The sequence below is a fragment of the Bos indicus genome, chromosome 18 (assembly GCF_029378745.1).
Source record: "Bos indicus isolate NIAB-ARS_2022 breed Sahiwal x Tharparkar chromosome 18, NIAB-ARS_B.indTharparkar_mat_pri_1.0, whole genome shotgun sequence".
Classification (NCBI taxonomy): domain Eukaryota; kingdom Metazoa; phylum Chordata; class Mammalia; order Artiodactyla; family Bovidae; genus Bos; species Bos indicus.
In genome coordinates this window covers 57,992,280-58,012,275 of record NC_091777.1, presented here as the reverse complement: position 1 = coordinate 58,012,275, position 19,996 = coordinate 57,992,280, and the positions used below count along the sequence as shown (strand labels likewise).

Sequence of the window (19,996 nt, the reverse complement as noted above, 5' to 3'; positions counted from 1 at the left end):
AAGCCACAATCATGGACACTTTTAGGAGTACACACTGTTGCATCCCACAGTGCTGTGACCCGCAACACATAGATTTGATCACATCAAAATGAAGGACAACGGAGATAAATTGAATCGAGAAATGGCAGAATGGGAGCAATTATTTCCTTCATTTAAGCTCACAAGAGCTTTTTAATTAGAATGCACCAAAATTTCCACAAATCAACAAGAAGAAAAGCAAGCCAATATAAAAATAGCAAAGAATATGAATATTTATTTCAGAAATGTGGAAATATGAATGGAAAACAAGTCCACATTGAGATGCTCAAACACACTGGTAATGGAAAAACACCACACAGAAACCAGATACTGCTCTACACATGTCAGATTGGAAAACCCAAAAGGCAGATAACAGCAAGTGTTGCAGAGATGTGAGAAAATAGAACTTCATGCTCTATGGTGGGAGTGTAGACTGTTGAGCTATTTGGGGAACTGGCCATACTTGATATTTCAAACTGGAGATATTTTGTGAACTGACTGCATTTGCTGTGTGGTACATCACTACAGTGCACACTTACCCGTTTGTCTTCTGAACATTATACACTTCACCATAAAAAAATTTTCAGCTGACATCAAGTGGAAATAGCCAGGAAAGAAAATGTGTACTGTAGGATGCCAATCACATAAACATTAAAAACAGTATTTATAAAACCATAACTTTGAAATTTAGGGGTATGTGTTTCATTGGTAAACATATTACCCTCTAAGGTAATAAATAATAAAGTGGGCTTTCCAGGTAGGGCTAGTGGTAAAGAACCCACCTGCCAATGCAGGAGACACAAGAGAGGCGGGTTTGATCCCTGGGAGGATCCCCTGGAGGAGGGCATGGCAACCCACTCTAGTATCCTTGCCTGAAGAATTCCATGGACGAGGGAGCCTTGTGGGTACAGTCCATAGCGTTGCATAGAGTCGGACACAACTGAAGCAACTTAGCACAGCACACAAGGTTAGTAATAGGGATGAGATCAGAGTCTCTAGAGAGGTTGATCAGGAAAACGCCACAGTCCTTCTGTGTAAACCCTTTGAGTAGATTTAAGACATTTTTTTATTATTTTTTAAATTTTTGGCTGCACTGAATCTTCGTTGCTTTGCTCTGGCTTTCTCTAGTTGCCGTGAGCGGGGGCTGCTCTGTTGCGGTGCGCGGCGTCTCATGGCAGTGCCTTCTCTTGTTGTGGAACACAGGCTCTGAGTGTGCAGGCTTTGGTCCTTGCAGCATGTGGGCTCAGTAGTTGTGACTCAAGGGCTTAGTTGCTCTGAGGCATATGTAATCTTTCTGGACCAGGGATCGGACCCATGTCCCCTGCACTGGCAGGTGGTGGATCCTTATCCACTGCACCACCAGGGAAGTCCCCCTTTGAACAGATAATTCACAGACGGGGGTTACAGTTAATTTTAAAAGATGAGAAAAGTTGTTTATAATCACATCAATGCAAAGAAAAGATATAATACTGTTTCTCTACTCTTGAATTAGCAAAAGTGAAAAAAGTCAGGCATACCATGCATTCTCATGAGAGTAGGGCACTTTTGGAAAACGTCGTGTTGGCTTTAAATGGAATTGGAGGAGTCTCCACGGACTGTATCAATTAGAAATGCATTTCACTCTAAGTTTAAAAAAAAAAAAAAGCTGACTTTCAGGAACCTTAACCAATAGGGCTTTATTTTTCTCTCAAAACAAGATGTCAGTGGGAGGTGAGGGGGGTGGGAGCTGCAGCTGACTATAATCCAGTGGCCTGACAGAACCCAGAGGATTTTAGAGTGTAAAGAAGGAAGGAGAGCCTCAGGGAAAGACAAGCCCCCAGACCAGAGGGTCGGCCCCTCCCTGATCTTCTCCTTCCTCGGCAGGCCAAACCCTTCTGACTCAGCTGCTTTCCTGGCCTGAGGTCCAGATCTGATTCGTGTCTAGTCAGACCTTTCTGCATAATCCAGTGATTCCCAAGCTTCAAACCCGACCCAGAGTCAGCAACACGGACAGCGCCACACCCGCTTCTGGGGACCACATGCTCTCTTGGCTGGAAAGAGCGATCCCGCTGTGGGTACGTTCTGATGTGAAGAAGTGGGACGGGCTTGGGGACTGGTAATGAACAGGATAAAAGCCTCCCTGTCTAGGTTCTAACCAGGCTCCGAGAAACCTATGTGGGGAAAATAGACCCCGAAACTCCACATCTCACTTAAGGGAAGTGGGAGTTGGTCTGCGGGGGTGAAAGTCAGGGTTTCAGGGTATAAGAGAGCTGTGGCCCCAAGAGAGAAGAGCTCGGCTTTCACTTCCCCCCGACCCCCCTCCCCGGTGGCGCAAAGGAGAGAGGGGTATTTCTGCTGGAGAGAAGACTGATACAGAAGTCATACACTTCAACCCAAGAAGTGTCCCAGCTCTCTTGCCACCCCATGGTCGCCCCCACCTCTAAGCTAGGAGACTAATCAGATGGTGTCAGGTGACTCCAGACTAGCCTCTGGAGCCCAGAGATGTTGCTCCCACCGTGGCTGCAGCTGGGAGGGCAGCAGATGTGAGGAGGTGGTTTCCGGGTGGGGCTGCAGTCAGAGGCTCTGTTTCCTGCAGTGGTCCCTGGAGGGTGGTGCAGGTGTAACCTTCACTGAGGGTGGTGAAGGAGGACTCATGCTTCCCATCCTGTTCACTTCAACCCTTGGGTTTTCTGGACTGACTTTAGCCCACTCAACATCCACCTTCAGATCCCAGAGGTGTCCAGCAGACACTGTAATCCCTTTCCACCCACAGACCCCCATCAAAATCTGGAAGAAACTCTCTGGGGCCAGTCCAACCTTCTGTGGGGCCCAGGGGCCCACAGTTGCTCTCTAAGCATTAGATTTGCCAAGGTGCAGGAAAGTGAGAATACTTTCAGGTAGAGAAATATCATGTGAAAAATGACTCCCAATATGGGGCTTCCCAGGTGGCCCGGTGATAAAGAATCTGCCTGCCAATGCAGGAGACACAGGATTGATCTCTGGAGTAGGAAATGGCAACCCGCTCCAGTATTCTTGCCTGCAAAATCCCATGGACAATGGACTTTAAAGGGCTACAAAGGTCGAGAAGAGTCAGACACAACTAAGTGACTGAGCACGCGTGCACGACTCCTTATATATCTGAATGTGACAAGCAGTCAAGGATCCCCAGCAGAGGACCCTAGAGACAGGAACACAGGTGCTTCTTATCTGAAAGGTGGGGAGAAGCGTTCACGATCCCAGGGGAAGCTGAGGTGGACTCTCAGGATCTCCTTTTTGAGGTCTGAATCTTTTCCTTCTCTCCACCTTATACCAGAATATCCCAAAATCTACATCCCTTTAACCTGAAGCCCAACTGTCTTAGAGTCTAAACAGCTCAAAGTCCAGTAGGAAGATACTTCTCTCCTCCACGGGACCCAAGGCTCCCCATTCCTTATTATTCACCCATATGCTCGGGTCCCAAGAACAAGACACCAGGATACACACATTATATATAAGATACATATATACAACTGATTCGCTTTGCTGTACACCTGAAACTTAACATCGCAAATGAACTATACTCCAATGAAAATATTAAAAATAAATAAATTTTAAAGAAGACATCACGACACCAGCCCTGTGTTTTCAGGCAACCTTCCTAGGAGGTGACAGATGTTGCTGTTTAGTTGCTAAGTTGTGTTCGACTCTTTTGCGACCCCATGGACTGTATGTAGCCCACAGGGGTAGCTCCTCTATCCATGGGACTTTCCCAGGCAGGAATACTGGAGTGTGTTGCTGTTTCCTTCTCCACGAGATCTTCCTGGCCCAGGGATCGAACCCATATCTCCTACAGCTCCTGCATTGCAGGCAGATTCCTTATCACTGAGCCACCTGGAAAGCCACAGGAGGCGAAAGGTCTGTGCACAGAGCCATCCGAGGAATTCAGCTCATGGCTACAAACCTACAGGTGATTTTTCTGACCTGATCATAGGCAAACGCGAAAGCTTTCCTCGGCTGGCCTCATGGGGATGTTGTCTGCGCACTGCAGTCTCTGAAAGGAGTTGCAGAGAAGGACTCAGACTGCTCTGGCCTGTCATACTCTTTACATTTTTGCATTCCTAGCTCATTCTTGGTCTGTCTATCTGAAGCCTTGGGCAGAGGTCTTCAGGCACCTCTTCCGAGGCCTTCTAATGCAGGGGGAGGAGGAGGAAAACTTGAAGACACTTTGCCCCACTCTGATTCAGGGCTCGGTACTTTTCCACGCCTACCCCCACGCCCCAACCCAGGATCCATAGATCTGTCGCAGTTTTTTGTTCTGGGTCCCTGGTACATGAAATGACCCTCATGCCTGTGCTGGCCCATTAGACCCCTTGACAAAGATTCTCCCCTTGGCTCAACTCTAGCCAGGCTCTTCGAGTTCTTTTTTTTAACTGATTTATTTTTGGTTGTGCTGGGTCTTCATTGCTGCGTGAAGGCTTCCTCTGTTTGCAGAGAGCGGGGGTTACTCCTTGTTGCGGTGCACCGGCTTTCATGGTGGCTTCTCGTGTTGTGGAGCACAGGCGCCAAGCACGCGGGCTTCAGGAGTTGCGGCTCGCTGGCTCCAGAGTCCAGGCTCAGTAGCTGTGGTGCACGGACTTTCACTGCCCTGCACCACGTGTAATCTTCCGGAACCAAGGATCAAACACATGTCCCCTGCACTGGCAGGTGGATTCTTACCCACCACACCACCAGGGAAGTCAGTGCAACCCACGTCCCTTACCCTCCATATCTGATGGGCTTCCTCATCCTCCAGCCCCCAGCTGCTGTCTGGTCATCCTGTCCTGCCTTCAGCATGAAGCCTGGTGGGTCGGTTTAGCCAGAACCCCCTTTTCCCCCGATGTTTCCTTTCAGTAATTTTCCATCTGCTGACCCCTCACCCTCCTCTTTGGCAATAAATCCCCAGTCTTTCTCATCGTTGTCAGAGTTGAGCCTGGTCTCTTTCCCCTGCAGCAAACCCCCATTGCGGGAGTCCCTGAACCTATGACAAAGGTCCTGAATGAAGTCTGCTTCATGGTTCCTTAAGTGTCATGAGCAGAAACAGAGACACAAATGGAAGGAACAAATGTGTGGTTGCCAAGGGGCGAAGGGTGGGTGGTAGGGTGAATTGGGAGATTGGGATTCACCTATATATACTACAATGTGTCAGGTTCCCTGGTGGAACTGGTAGTAAAGAACCCACCTGCCAACGCAGGAGATGTAAGAGATGCAGGTTCGATCCTTGGGTCAGGAAGATCCCCTGGAAGAGGCATGGCCACCCACTCCAGTATTCTTGCCTGGAGAATCCCATGGACAGAGGAGCCTGGTGGGGTCCATGGGGTCGCAGAGAATCAGATGTGATTGAGCACCTAAACAACAACAGTGTATAAAACAAATAACTAATGAGAACATATTGTGCAGCACAGGGAACTCTACTTTCTGCTCTGTGGTGACCTAAATGGGAAGGAAATTCAAAAAGAGGGGGCATATGTAAACATATGGTTGATTCGCTTTGCTGAACAGCAGAAACAGACATAGCAGTATAAAACTATACTCCAATTTTTTTTAAAAAATGAAAAAGAAGTGCCAAGAATAATTTTTTTCCCCTTAACAATTAGAATCACATCTTTTTCTTTAACACCCCCGCAACCATTCCGGAACATGGGGGAGTCACTGCTTTTCCATTTAGACTGTTGCTTATATCATCACAATAGGTGATTAAAGGCTTAATTGTTATTTTCATTTTGACTCAACTGCTTTAAGCAGCTGCCTCTGACACTAGCAGCTCAGGCTGTCTCTCCCCACTCAGCTGAGCTCCTGGCCCCAATCAGGTTCAGCATACCTTCTCGGTGTTGGTCAGGACACCTGGGTCCCTGAGGAGGGGCCCAATCGCAGCGCCTGTAGGAGGTGATGCTTGGCCAGAAGCCTGGCCTGAAAAGGGAGAAGAAACCACAACAGTCCCCCACCACCACGCAGGAGACGTAAGAGATGCAGGTTCGATCCCTGGGTCAGGAAGATCCCCTGAAAGAGGGCATGGCAACCCACTCCAGTATTCTTGCCTCGCCACCCTTCTGCAGATCCAGCCAGAGTTAAAGTCATCATCTCGCCCCATGATTGAAGGAGAAAATACCTTCTTATCTCCATTCCAAATGCTCCAAGAGCCTGGGCTACTGGCCCCCATCCAAGGAAATGGCACAGGTAGGAAGGAAGCGCTCCTCTGGGGCAGTGATGGAGGGGCTGTTCCTACTGCTCAGGGCAGAAGTGGGGTCTTCAAGCTTAAGTGGGAGAGGGCTAAAGGCGGTCAGTGGGATTCCACAACCCGCCCCACCCCGCATTCGCCTCGCCTCTCTGCTCCCTGCTGTCTGGCTGCTGCCCCTCTCTCCCCTCCCTGGCAAAACTCTCACCTGGGTCACCAATAACCACATGTTCTCTTCCTGACCAGGCCATCTTGGTCACCACCACCAGCTCTCCCTACACCCCACAGTTAAGCTTAATTGGGGGCGTGTGGGCATGCAGGCGTGCAGGTTCCCACTGCCCTGCCCAAGGCCCTCTGCCCCCCGCTCAGTGAGTGTGTCTATGTGTCCACCTCCTGGGGCAGCTCTGCTACCTTCTCAGCCTCCGTCTGCACATTTATCCTGCTCTTGGCGGTGGCACTTCCATCCCTCACCCCCCAGTCACTGGAGTCAGGGCTCAGAGAGTCACTCTAGAGGCCTCTCTCTCCCCGGCCCCCCACGCCTCCCCTCAAATTTCACTTCCTCAAAGTGTCTTCAGTGGCGTCCCTTCTCCATCCCCCAGGCTGCTATCTCCCTGAAGGCGTGGTTCTCTTCTTCCCAATCACAGAAGCTTCCTCTTGGCCTCCAGCCTCTCCCTTCCAGCTGTTCCCTACACTGGCTTCAGTGAGATCATGTTATACCTATATGACTCTGTCCTGCTTCTACTCAAGAACCTTCCATGGCTCCCCGTTGCCCTTAAATAAAGCTCAGGTTTGTTTGTCTTCCCCTACTGTTTGAGCTAGTTGAGGGTTAGAACTGATTCAAACCTGTCTTTTTTGTTTAAGAAAAAACCCACATTTTGGCTGTGTTGGGTCTTAGCAGCGGCGCACAGGCTCTTTCGTTGTGGTACACAGGCTACTCTCTAGTTGTGGCACGCAGGCTCCAGAGCACACAGGCTTCAGTAGTTGTGGCACGTGGGCTTGGCTGCCCCACGGCATGTGGGATCTTAGTTCCCCAACCAGGGATCAAACCCACGTCCCCTGTGCTGCAAGGTGGATTCTTAACCACCGGACCACCAGGGAAGTCCCAAATCTGTCCTGTTTTGTTAGTTTGTGAATGAATGAAGTAAAGGCATGTGTTGCTTCTCTTGCCTCATCTATACCTTCTTCTGCCCCTGGTGCTCATATAGGATATCTCCAGTTCCATCCCTAACAGGCCGCCTCCACAAGGATTCCCCAGACCATGACTCTTGGGGAGCTAAATAGGGGAACCCCCTTATCCAGTGCAGAAAACAGGGCAGGAGCCCAGGAGGCAGGACTCGGGGGCTCTCATCCTTCCTTGCTGCCTCACTCGGGCAAGTCCTGTGCCTCCTCCCGTCCTCAGGGGTCACCTTCCAATATGCAGAAACAACAGAATGATCTCAGCGGGGCCAACCACGGCTGACTCTCTAAGCCAGCTGACTCTCTAAGTTTCCTCTTAGGGGCTTGTGGCCTGGTATCCTCACCGCAGCTTCCTGGTTGAGCTTCCTCCGCCCGCCCCTTATCTGCAGCTTGGCCTTCTCTTTCAGAGGGATCCGGAAGGTGGATCCTGCCCCGGGGGACATCAGGGAAGGGATGCCGCTGTTGCTGCTGCTGCTGCTGCCAGTGGTATGGGGAGGTGAGTGGGCCGAGGGGCACAGGGACCGCCCCCCCTCACCCCCCGCCCCCGCCCCCGCCCCGACACACACTCACACACTGGGGCAGGCACTAGAGCTCCAGGCTGACTTTCTCCCTCTGCCCAGCACCCCTAGCTCAGCGCCTGGAACTGCGGCAGAATGTGACAGTGCAGGAGGGCCTGTGTGTCTTCGTACCCTGCAGATTTTCCCTGCCCTGGGTTTCCTTTGGAAAGTTCTACATGTTTTGGTTCCGGGAAAGGGCAGATACAAAACGCGATCCCCCGGTGGCCACGAACAAGCCAGAACAGAAGCTGCGTGAGGGGACCCAGGGGCGATTCTCGGTCCCCGGGGAGCCCCAGGCCGGAAACTGCAGCCTGAGCATCACGGATGTCAACGCAGGGGACAGCGGGACATACTTCTTTCAAGTCGAGACACACTTCAGTAAATACGCATATCTAAACAAGATGCTCTTTCTGAACGTGACAGGTACGGTAGGGTCGCTCAGGGAAAGAAAGGGGCACGGGAAACCAGGGCTGGGATGGGGGCGCCACGACAAGACCCCAGGGCAGGCCAACAAGATGCCAAGGGGACCCGCCCTATCCTTCTCTCTGCCCTCACCAGCCCTCACCCACCAGCCCCACGTCCGCAGCCCGGGGGCCCTGGAGCCCGGCCGCCCCGGGAACCTGACCTGCTCTGTGCCCTGGGCCTGTGAGCGGGCCACGCCCCCCATCTTCTCCTGGACGTCAGCTGCCCCCAGCTCCCTGGGCCCCAGGACCCCCTTCTCGTCGGTGATCACCCTCACCCCACGGCCCCAGGACCACGGCACCAGGCTCACCTGTCAGGTGAAGTTCCCCACAAGCGGGGTGATGGTGGAGCGAACCATCCTGCTCAATGTCACCTGTGAGTGAGGGGTAAGGATGCTGGGGGGGCCTGAAGGTGTGCGGGCAGGGGAAGCTGTGGGGGGGCTTGACATCCGGGTCTTGCCCCTGAACAGGAAGGGCCGCCCGCTCGGTTGTTTCCATGGCACCAGTGCCCGCCCACTCCCTGGCCACGAATGTTGATCCTGCTTATCCTTCTGTCACAGATGCTCCACAGCACGTGGCCATCAGCATCTTCCAAGGAAACAGGACAGGTAGGAAGAAACCTCTTCCCTCCAGACTGGGGATGGAACCCAGAGCTTCGTTGGACCTCAGAGGACTTTTTGCTCAGTCCTGTTAGACTCTTTGCGACCCCATGGACTGTAGCCCGCCAAGCTCCTCTGTCCATGAGATTTCCCAGGCAAGAATGGAGTAGGTTGCCATTTCCTCCTCCAGGGGATCTGCCCCACCCAGGGATCAAACCCACGACTCCTGCGTCCTGCATTGGCAGGCAGATTCTTTACCACTAGTGCCACCTGGGAAGCCCCCTCAGAGGGCTAAGTGGAATATATTTGAGGGCCCAGCTATTGAGGTCAGACACAGGGAGAGCTGCGGTGGGGGAGGGGGAGCGGAATCCCAAAAGCTCAGCTCCCTGAAGCTAACCTTCAGCTCACCCACAGCTTTCTTTGGCTAAATTCAAAGGAAGCTGTCACATTCCTTTTGCATTCTCTCTGATTTTTTTTTTTGGCGGGGGACGGGGGTTCAGCAGTTGGCCACACAATGCAGCATGCAGGATCTTAGCTCCCTGACCAGGGATTGAACGCGTGTCCCCTGCAGTGGAAGTGTGGAGTCCTAACCACTGGACCACCAAGGAAATCCCTCTCTGATGTTTTACCGCCTTCTGTTTTCTCTTCTTTGTCCCATAACTACGTTTGCTCACTGTATCCTTGTCCACCAGGTCTTCCCTGGTGGCTCAGATGGTAAAGAACCTGCCCACAATATGGGAGACCCGGGTTCGATCCCTGGGTCAGGAAGGCTCCCTGGAGGAGGGCATGGCAACCCACTCCAGTATTCTTGCCTGGAGAATCCCATGGACAGAGGACCCTGGAGGGCTACAGTCCATGGGGTCACAAAGAGTCGAACATGACTGAGCATCTCAAACACACACATCCTTGTCCTGAGCCCTCTATGCCCCATCTGATGGACAGTCTGGGCAGCTCCAGGTAAACTACTGGGGCTTCTTCTGAATTCCTGTGGTTCAGACTCTGCCAGTCCTCTCCCCAGAGCTAGTGTGGACATTGCAGGAGAAGAGAGGTGCCAGCTTTGCCCAGCCCATCTCTGTCTCTGCCCTTTTCTTCCCCTGAAGCCCTCAAGATTCTGCAGAACACCTCATCCCTTCCCGTCCAGGAGGGCCAGGCGCTGCAGCTGCTCTGTGTTGCTGACAGCAACCCCCCTGCACAGCTGAGCTGGTTCCGGGGGTCTCCCGCCCTGGAGGCCACCCCCATCTCAAGCACCGGGGTCCTGGAGCTGCCTTGCGTAGGGGCAGCAGAAGAAGGGGAGTTCACCTGCCGGGCTCAGAACCCACTGGGCTCCCAAAATATCTCCCTGAGCCTCTCCGTGGTCTGTGAGTGTGGGGTCCCCTGGGGACAGGATGCCGGGGTTCCAGGGAGGGGAGGGGCGCCCCTGATCCCTCCCATCTCTCCCACAGCGCCCCCGCAGCTGCTGGGCCCCTCCTGCTCCCAGGAGGACGAGGGTCTGCGCTGCAGCTGCTCCTCCCGAGCCCGACCAGCCCCCTCCCTGCGCTGGCGGCTGGGCAAGGGGCTGCTGGAGGGGAACTTCAGCAATGCCTCCTTCGAGATCAGCTCCAGCTCTGCCGGCCCCTGGGCCAACGGCTCCCTGAGCCTCCGCGAGGGGCTCAGCTCTGGCCTCAGCCTCAGCTGCGAGGCCCTGAACGTCCACGGGGCCCAGAGCGGGTCTGTCCTGCTGCTGCCAGGTCAGGGGTCTGCTGAGGGTTGATGCCCGAGAAAAGAGGAGCCTGAATCCTTATATGAGTCTGCTAGGGCAGCCAGAACAAAGCACCTCCAACTGGGGGCTTAAACAGATACACCTCCCAGTTCTGGAGGCTGGAAGCCTAGGATGGAGGTGTCAGCAGGGTTGATATCATCGCAGGCTGTGAGATTTGTTCCAGGACTCTCCCCGCGACTTCTGGCAGCTTTGCTGGCAGTCTTTGGTGTTCTTGGCTCGTAGGATCATCACCCCCATCTCTGCTTTCATGTTTGTATGTGTGAGTGCTCAGTCGCTTCAGGTGTGTCCGACTCTTTGTGACCCCGTGGACTGCAGCCCACCAGGCTCCTCTGTCCATGGGATTCTCCATGGAGTGGGTTGGAGTGCCCTCCTCCAGGGAAATCTTCCTGACCCAGGGATTGAACCCACAGCATCCCCGCAGCTGCCGGACCCCTCCTGCATTTGGGGGCAGGTTCTGCCTGCATGAGGGTCTCCTGCATTGGGGGGCAGGTCCTTTTCCATTAGCGCCACCTGGGAAGCCTCCCCATCCCCGCTTTCATGTTTACATGGCATTATTCTGCCCGCATGTGTCTGTCCAAATTCCCCCTTTTTAGGACATCAGTCATATTGGATTAGCCCCTGCTGATCTCGTGTTTTTTAATTAAATAATTTATCTCTGGCTGTGCTGGGTCTTCGTTGCTATGGGAGCTTTCTCTAATTGTGGAGAGCGGGGGCTACTCTTGAGTTGTGGTGCTCGCTGACGTGGCTTCTCTTGTTGCAGAGCACAGGCTCTAGGGGCTTCAGTCGTTACAGCTCTCGGGCTCTAGAGGACAGACTATAGTTGTGGCGCAGGGGCTTAGCTGCTCTGAGGCATGTGAGATCTTCCTGGACCAGGGATCGAACCTGTGTCTCCCGCATTGGCTGGCGGACTCCTTCCCACTGAGCCACCAGGGGGCCCTGCTGGGCCTTCATTTTAACTTGATTACCTCAGTAAAGATCTCCTCTTCAAATAAAGTGACATTCTGAGTGACTAGGGGTGAGAGGTCTTCAACATATGAACCTGGGGGAGGGAAGCACAAGTCAACCTGAACAGCCCCAGAGGGACAGAGCTCGGAGGAGGGGCACCCCAGGGCCCCAGCTGGTGTGGCTGGTGGTGGAAGATTCTCAGGCCTGAGTCCAGGGGAAGGGGCTGGCCCCAGGGTCTGCAGGGCGATGGAAACGTCCAGTGGCTGAGTCTTGGGTGGGAAGTCAAGGGGGAGGCGGGTACACTGACCGAACACAGAGAAGGGTGGCCTGTTGGGAAGATGCCATGTATTGGGGTTGGAGTTTAAACAAGATTCAAATTGTCTACAGGTAAACCACAGCCCAGGGCTGGCAAGGTCCTGGGAGCTGTTGGGGGAGCTGGCATCACGGTCCTGCTTTCTCTCTGCCTGTATCTCATCTTCAGGTGAGAGGGGGCGCCAGAGTGGAGGGAGAAGCCCAGGGTGGGAAGGGCTCAGGGTCATGGAATCTCAGAAAACCTGAGCTGGAGGGCCGGGGACTGGCTGGAAAGCCCCGAGACAGAGAAAGAAGGCTGAGTGATAGTGTGAATCAGCCCGTAAGCACCTGGACCAAGACTGGGGCTTTCTTCCCCAGCCCCAGTCCAGCTCTTGGGTTGTCCAGGTGGGAGCACCTGGACACTGGATTCACTGCCACCTCCTCCCTCATTCTGTGCTCTTCATAGGGAGGAAGGGATGGTCTGCCTACCCCATGCCCCAAATTAGCAGGCTGAAACACCCGGGGCTGTTCCCTTAGAGTGAAGATGCACAGAAAGACCCAACCAGTGCAGAGCATGGATGATACGAACCAGGCCGGGGGCTCAGGCTCCAGGGTGAGTAATGGGGCAGGCGGTCCCGTTTGGTTTATCCCTTGTGGGTGGTATCCCTGGTCCAAGCCCTTGGCATTTCCCTATTAACATCGAGCACTCCCTGGAATTCCACATGGGGTTGTTTAAAACTACTGATTCAACTACTCTAGCACTGCTGCTTCTGATGAAATATGTAGATACTTTGGTTGGTTGGGGGGTATTTTGTTTGGTATGTCAGATTATCATATTCTCCTAGGGCTTTAGCCTTTTCTTCTCACGTTGTTATGGGGAAGAGAATTGGCCCAAACCTAGCCTGTGTCAGACTCACTGAGGACTAGGAAGTAGGTAGAGAGCCTGGGGCACCCCAGCGCCACAGTTCATCTCTCCTGATGGGTATCTTTCAAATCTACCACCCTGTTATTTACTTTCAACTTTAATGAGACATTGTCGTTGTGTAGTAATGAACTCGTGTCTGACTCTTTTGTGACCCCATGGACCATAGCTCGCCAGGCTCCTCTGTCCATGGGATTCTCCAGGCAAGAATACTGGAGTGGGTTGCCACTTCCCTCTCCAGAGGATCTTCCCCACCCAGGGATCGAACCCATGTCTCCTGCAATGGCAGGCAGATTCTTTACCATTGAGTCACCAGGGAAGCCCATATAGAGGTATTTACACAGTTTAAGTACGAAGTTAAACAAACTTTGACAAACGCATACATCTTGTAACCATGTCCCCAATCAAGATAGGAAACAGCTCCATCAGGGCCCCAAATTCTTTTATTCCCCTTCTCATTCAGCCCCCACCCCTTTCCAGCAATCACTGATTTCTATTATTATTAATTAATTTTGTCCATTCTCGAGTGTCATATAAATGGAATCACGCAATGCTCACTCTCTCTATATGGCCTCTAGTGTTTTTAAAAGATGTAAAATCCTAAGTGTGGATGCCCCCAATAATGGAGCATTGTCTCTCAAAATAAATCAACGAACTCAGACAGAGTTGCAAGGAGAAATAGGCACATCCACAGTTAGGGTTGATTATCTCAAAACTCCTCTCTCAGGAACTGGCAGAACAAGAAGACAGAAAATCAGGTTTTAAATTTAGTTTACATATTTCCCCCTGCAGTTTCTTCTTGGTTAATCTTGGGTAATGGAATCCTTAGTGTGTGTTCAATCCCCATCTTGTCAGAAATCATGAGATATCTTTTCTGTAATTTTACTTTCAAATTTTCAGGCACCTTCTTTTTATCTTTTTTTAGTGAGTGTCTCATCGAGTCAGTATAGCATCATGGTTCAAAACATGTACTCTGGAGCTGGACTGCTTGCATTCAGATCCTATCTTATTTACAAGCTGTGTGACCTTGGACAAATGATGTCCTCTTTCTGACCTCTATTTTCTGTGACATGGGAATATTATTAATATTGGGACTTCCTTGGTGGTCCATTGGTTAAAACTTATTGTAACAAGGCAAGAATACTGGAGTGGGTAGCCATTCCCTTCTCCAAGGGATCTTCCTGACCCAAGAATCAAACCCAGGTCTCCCTCACTGCCTGCAGATTCTATACCATCTGAGCCACCAGGAAAGATCAGAGTAGTTATAAGGCATGATTAGAAGAGTCTCTGGTATGTATGAAGCAAGTTCTCCTGATAACCAATTAGAACCTGTCCCTCCTCTGCTAAGTAGCTTCAGTTGTTTTCGACTCTGTGCAACCCCATAGACAGCAGCCCACCAGGCTCCCCCGTCCCTGGGATTCTCCAGGCAAAAACACTGGAGTGGGTTGCCATTTCTTTCTCCAATGCATGGAAGTGAAAAGTGAAAGGGAAGTCGCTCAGTCGTGTCCAACTCTTTGCGACCCCATGGACTGCAGCCCACCAGGCTCCAATGTCCATGGGATTTTCCAAACAACAGTACTGGAGTGAGGTTGTTGCTGTTGTTATTACTTTATTCCCTGTTGTCTTCCCAATGCCTAGAGGAATGCCTAGCTCGTAACTCACAGTAGGTGCACAATATTCCTGGAATAAATCATTAATTAACTATGTCGCTGAATTTCATTTGCTAATAAAAGTCGCTGTCTCTCTTTTGATTGATGAGGTTCATCTGTATACAAATACTTTAGTCACAGTTATTAACAGACACATTTTTTTCCTTTCTGTGTTTTGGCTGTAGTAGATTTAAGCTATTAACTTACTTACTTTCACCTTGCTTTTCCTTAATATGGGCAGCCTTCCCCTATCTTCTAAAATAGCCATTTTCAGGGGAATTCCCTGGTGGCCCAGTGGTTAGAATTTGGCACTTTCACTGCAGGGGGGCCTGGGTTTGACCCCTGGTCAGCGGAACTCAGATCCTGCAAGCCGGGTGGCGTGCCAAAAAAATAAAGTAAAATAACCATTTTCTCGGACTTCCCAGGTGGCTTAGCTGGTAAAGAATCCACCTGCAATGTTGGAGACCCTGGCTCGATCCCCGGGTTGGGAAGATCCCTTGGAGAAGGAAACTGCTACCCACTCCGGCATTCTGGCCTGGAGAATTCCATGGATTATAGTCCATGGGGTCGCAAAGAGTTGGACACAACTGAGCGACTTTTACTTTCCCAGGTGGCTCAGTGGTAAAGAATCTGCCTGCCAGTGCAGGAGATACAAGTTCAATCCCTGGGTCAGGAAGATCCCCTGGAGGAGGAAAGGGCAATCCACTCCGCTATTCTTGCCTGGAAAATCCCATGGACAGAGGAGCCTGGCAGGCTACAGTTCATAGGGTCACAAAAGAGTCATGACTTAGTGACTAAACAACCGCAGCAACCATTTTCTCCTAATCTGAGAATGATTTGTCTGCCTCTCCTCGCCGCTGTTTGAGGGTTTCTAGTTCATGCTCCTATAGCCTGAGGGTGTTGCAGGCAGGGAGCAGATATGAGTGAGGGTATCTGGTTACCATTTTTATTGCAGGATCTGATCTCTACTGTCTTCTAGAACCTGCCCACCCCCGCCCTTGCTTTATATTTCAAAATATCTCCTATCAAATTTAGAACTTGAGATGTATTTGTCTATTAACTGCCTCTCCTAGAAAACCATAAGCAGGATTTCCCTGATCTCCCTGCGGCCCAATGCTTGAGACTCCAAGCTTCCATGGCAGGGGGCATCCATTTGATCCTTGGTCAGGGAACTAAGATTCCGCAAGCTGTGTGGTATGGCTAAAACAAACAAAACCACCCCCTCAAAAGGAAAAAAAAAACATATAATATAAAACCACACACTGCATAATATGAGCGACTATGCCTGCTTTTCCATCACTCCACACACAGCACCTCCTACACACACAGCCTGAACAAAGGACAGCGCCCTAGTTGGAAAGAACTGGTTTCGAGTCCTGGCTCAGGGGTGCGTCTGTAGATGTGTGTCTTCAGGAAAACAATGTGTATAATCTCTCTTAGCCTTAGTTTTACTATTTCTAAGACACATATGATAATAGTATTCTCTCCTAGCATTTTTCAACAATATGTGATTCATGTAAACACTCACGAAGGGTCGGTCAATCTGAATTAACTATGTTTGAACAAATGAATGGACAAATGATAAAAGTTCCATCAGTTCCAATTCCATTCCATCGTCTTTGACTCCATAGTTCTCCCAGACCCTGTTGCCTGGATCTGAATCCTTTCTCCTCCTTCCTCTCAGGAACGCCAGCCCCAGTTCTGGACGGACACCCCTGCAGACCACCCCGCCCCCGCTGGGGCTGGCCCCATCTCAAGAAATGAACAAGAGCTTCACTATGCTTTCCTCCGATTTCACAAGCCGAAGCCTCAGAAACAGGAAAGCACTCACACTGAGTACTCAGAGATCAAGATACGCAAGTGAGGAATTCTTTTCTCGTGGTCTGGAGCCTGGAAGTCTGAGATCAAGGTGTCGGCAGGCTTGGTTCCCTCCGAGCCCTCTCTCCTTGGCTTGGAGACAGTTGTCTTCCCCCCATGTCCTCATACGGCCTCCCCTCTGTGTGTTTCTGTGTCCTAATTCATTCTTCTTATAAGGACATGAGTTTTCAGCCTGTAACACTCAGTCTCCAATCATTTAAAAACAAATGGCCTTCTTGGCGATGGTCAGAATCCCCTGGTGTGGGTGGAAGACCATAGGACTTGTAACTAAAAGTTGTTGTTGTTCAGCTGCTAAAATCATGTCCAACTCTTTGCAGTCTCATGAACTGCAGCACACCAGGCTTCCCTGGCTATCTTCCCTAACTATCTTCTTGAGCTTGCTCAAACTTATGTCCATTGAGTCGTTGATGCCATCTAACCATCTCATTCTCTGTCACCCCCTTCTCCTCCTGCCCTCAATCTTTCCCAGCATCAGGATCTTTTCCATTGAGTCAGCTCTTCGCATCAGGTGGCCAAAGTATTGGAGCTTCAGCTTCAGCATCAGTCTTTCCAATGAATATTCAGGGTTGATTTCCTTTAGGATGGACTGATTTGATCTCCTTGCTGTCCAAGGGACTCTCAAGAGTCTTCTCCAGCACCACAGTTCAAAAGCATTCATTCTTCGGTGCTCTGCCTTCTTTATGGTCCAATTGTCACATCCGTACATGACTGCTGGGGAAACCACAGCTTTGGCTAGATGGACCTTTGTCCAGTCTGCTGCCCAGGAGTGGAAGGCTGTGACCAAAAGAACTGAGTTCACATTCATTTATGTCACTCGTCGAATGAGTCACTTCCTCTCTCTGTGCCTCGCTTTACTGTTCTGTGAGCAGGGACACCATTCCTGTGTAGCTAGACTGTTGTGAAAGAGCAGTGAAAGTATACACAGAAAACAGGTAATGAAGATCCTGACGCAAAGCTTTTTGTGGACTCTGAACACATAAATTTTTTGCTGACAACTTCTCCTAAGGCTTGGAGGGGCCAGTCAGTCCCAGAGTCACAGAACTGGAAATCAGGCAATGGTGGCTGCTCTTACAACTTCTATTAAGCAATATATTGTAGATTCTCTCCAGTGCAATAAATGCAAGAAGCAGAAATAAGAGCTATCCAATTCATAAAAGAAGTAAAACAGTCCTTATTCACAGATGATGTAATAATTGTGTGCCTAGAAATTCTAAAGTTATCCACAAAGAAACTGCTAAGACCAAGCATAGTTTGTTTTTGTTTAGTTGCTAAGTTGTGTCTGACTCATTTGTGTCCTGATGGACTGTAGCCCGCCAGGCTCCTCTGTCCATGGGATTTCCCAGGCAAGAATACTGGAGTGGGTTGCCATTTCCTTCTCCAGGGGATCTTACCAACCTAGGAATCAAACCTGCATCTCCTGCATTGGCAGGCAGATTCTTTGCCAGTGAGCCACCTGGGAAGCCCGGATAGAGTTCAGCCAGGTGTTAAGGTACTTATTCAAATTGCAAAGTTCCTTTGTAATTCTATGTATTGGCCAAAGGCAATTAGAAATTGAATATTTTTTTAAAGATGCAGTTTACAGTTACATGAAATGTGAAATGAATTGAAATGTATGTAAGTCCTGTATATTGAGCACATTAAAATATTGCTTAAAGAAATGAAAGAAGACCTAAATAAATGGAGCTATGTACCATGTTCATGGATTGGAAGACTCATCATTGTTAGGAGATCAGATGGATAAATTCAGTGCAATCTCAAATTCTGAGTGAGAGCTTTGGTAGAACTTGATGAGCTGGATTCTAAAATGTACATGGAATATATTGCATCGTAGGTCATTAGAGCTGGGAAGGAGCTTAACACGATTTTACACGATCCGCTCATTCGTAGGTGCCCTCAGTATTACAAAGTCCCAGCCCCTCTAGAAAGGGGACCACAGATACTTCAAGTATTGAAGAGGAATGCTTTAGTGTGTTCTTCATACCCAGCATACTTTCCTGAGGATTGAATTCTATTTTCACTCTTCGCACTGTAGTTAAGAAGAGCAGTTCATGGAAAGGAGTACGGTTGGCTTGGGGAGAAGGGAATAGAGAAGGATCTTGGAAAATGGCAGAGGGGATAAAAAGACTGTATCTAAGGAAAGGATCGTGCATTTTAAACTCAAGACAAAGCAATGTGTTTCAGAAAAATAAAGAAAGCAAACAATGGGAATGTCCAGGACGTTATGGAAACCAACAATAAACCTATTTAATGAGCCTCCTCTCCAGTGCCTGTCCTTCTTTCCCACCACTTCCTCCACACCCACCAGCTACACAAGAGGAACACTCTTCCCCGTGTTCAGGAGCAAGACTCTCGCCCGGCAGATCCTGATGGTTCCCAGTGGTGGGTGGTTCCCAGCCTGGCAGTCCTAATTCTATGTGTCCTGAGCACCAGAGCCCCCCAGCAGAGGGGTTTGCATGAGCAAAGCCCAAGAGGCAGGACAGAGCCTGTCATGTACTGGAACAGTGAGAGGAAGTAACTCTGGGGAAAGGGGGAAGGGCTATGTGGCAACCAGTCACGGAAGCATGGGGTCACTGTGGTAACCCTACAACCCCAACCCACAAAAACAATCAGAGCCACCTCCAAGGCCTCACCATATTCTAGACACTCTGCTGGGTTAAGCGCAGTATCCCACTTACTTCCCGTGACCTCCCACTCTGAGGCTCCTGGTCACACCTCTCCTGCCAACTCCTAGGTTTCTAGGTTCCTGATGCCCCGCCCAGCTCCCTGCTGGCGGGTGAGGAGAAAGTCTTGGTGTGTCAAGTTCACCTTGCTCTCTCCTCTCAGGAGCATGCAGAGTACATCTCTGTGCTTTTCGAGGAATGCAGGACAGGACAAATGAAGGTAATCTGTCTCCCCATATTTACAGGAAACATTACTAGAACTTATGGATTCAGAAAGTTTGAAACGAGATGTCAGAAGATACATGGTGCAAGTACTAAGCATGAGAAGCTGATGTTGTTATCCCAACATAAAATGGAGAAGGCTTTTTGCTGTTGTCGTTGGTTCGTTTGTTTTGTTTTAGCCGTGCTGTGCAGCTTGCAGGGATCTTAGTTTCCCAACCAGGGATTGAACCCTAGTCCTGGGCAGTGATAGTCCTAACCACTGGACCACCAAGGAATTCCCTGGGTGAGTTTTTGATGCCAAAGGCATTAAGAAGGAGCACTTCATAAAGAGCAAAGGTTTAATTCACTCTTCCCTTCAAATATAAAATTCTAAACATGTATGCATCTACAAATGGAGCCTCAAAATCCATAAAACAAATATTCACAGAATTACAATTCCTCTTCACAGGGAGCTCCAAATGCTGGGACACTTACTGGCTCTCCACTGGACGGTGCTTCAAGGGTGTGTGACACTGAGGGAGGGTGTACAGTTGACCTCCTCGCCCCCCACCTCCCATGTCCTTAGGTCCCACCCTGGCTGGACCGATCTTCACAAACACCTACAAGCTGTGACTCAGGGGGTCTGGCCAGAAGGGACTCTGTCTTTTTGCAGAAAATGATCCCCGAGGGGAAGGGCATTGACAGGGAGGC

General features: G+C 50.4%; 1 protein-coding gene and 1 long non-coding RNA gene across 10 annotated transcripts; one reads left to right on the top strand and one right to left on the bottom strand.

Moving 5' to 3' along the window:
* Positions 1-1,646: 1,646 nt before the first annotated feature.
* Positions 1,647-7,691, bottom strand: LOC139177174 (uncharacterized). Its single transcript, XR_011561660.1, has 3 exons — positions 6,599-7,691; positions 5,834-6,266; positions 1,647-5,360 (listed from the first exon to the last, which is right to left on the bottom strand). It is a non-coding gene; the product is annotated as an uncharacterized lncRNA (long non-coding RNA).
* LOC109573060 (sialic acid-binding Ig-like lectin 6) lies at positions 6,052-18,677 on the top strand. 9 transcript variants are annotated; one of them, XM_019980277.2, is made up of 10 exons: positions 6,069-6,189; positions 7,771-7,859; positions 7,984-8,343; positions 8,479-8,757; positions 8,942-8,989; positions 10,081-10,338; positions 10,423-10,707; positions 12,072-12,165; positions 12,513-12,588; positions 16,231-18,677. In XM_019980277.2, exons 2-10 carry the CDS (start codon positions 7,817-7,819, stop codon positions 16,408-16,410), a joined length of 1,623 nt encoding a protein of 540 aa, XP_019835836.2. In that variant the 5' UTR covers positions 6,069-6,189; positions 7,771-7,816; the 3' UTR covers positions 16,411-18,677. The 9 variants fall into 9 exon arrangements, with proteins under 9 accessions (XP_070627640.1, XP_019835836.2, XP_070627639.1 ...); XM_070771538.1 differs by having other exon boundaries at positions 7,984-8,757; positions 16,231-16,455; positions 16,894-18,677; XM_070771539.1 differs by having other exon boundaries at positions 6,052-6,189; positions 8,060-8,757.
* The last annotated feature ends 1,319 nt before the right edge of the window (positions 18,678-19,996 follow it).

Bases quoted from the DNA above. Each gene is read 5' to 3' on its own strand.
- LOC109573060 (XM_070771538.1), top strand. From the start codon at position 7,817: ATGCCGCTGTTGCTGCTGCTGCTGCTGCCAGTGGTATGGGGAG. The intron at 10,708-12,071 runs GTCAGGGGTCTG...AATTGTCTACAG, and splicing joins GTCTGTCCTGCTGCTGCCAG to GTAAACCACAGCCCAGGGCT. The intron at 12,166-12,512 runs GTGAGAGGGGGC...CTGTTCCCTTAG, and splicing joins TGCCTGTATCTCATCTTCAG to AGTGAAGATGCACAGAAAGA.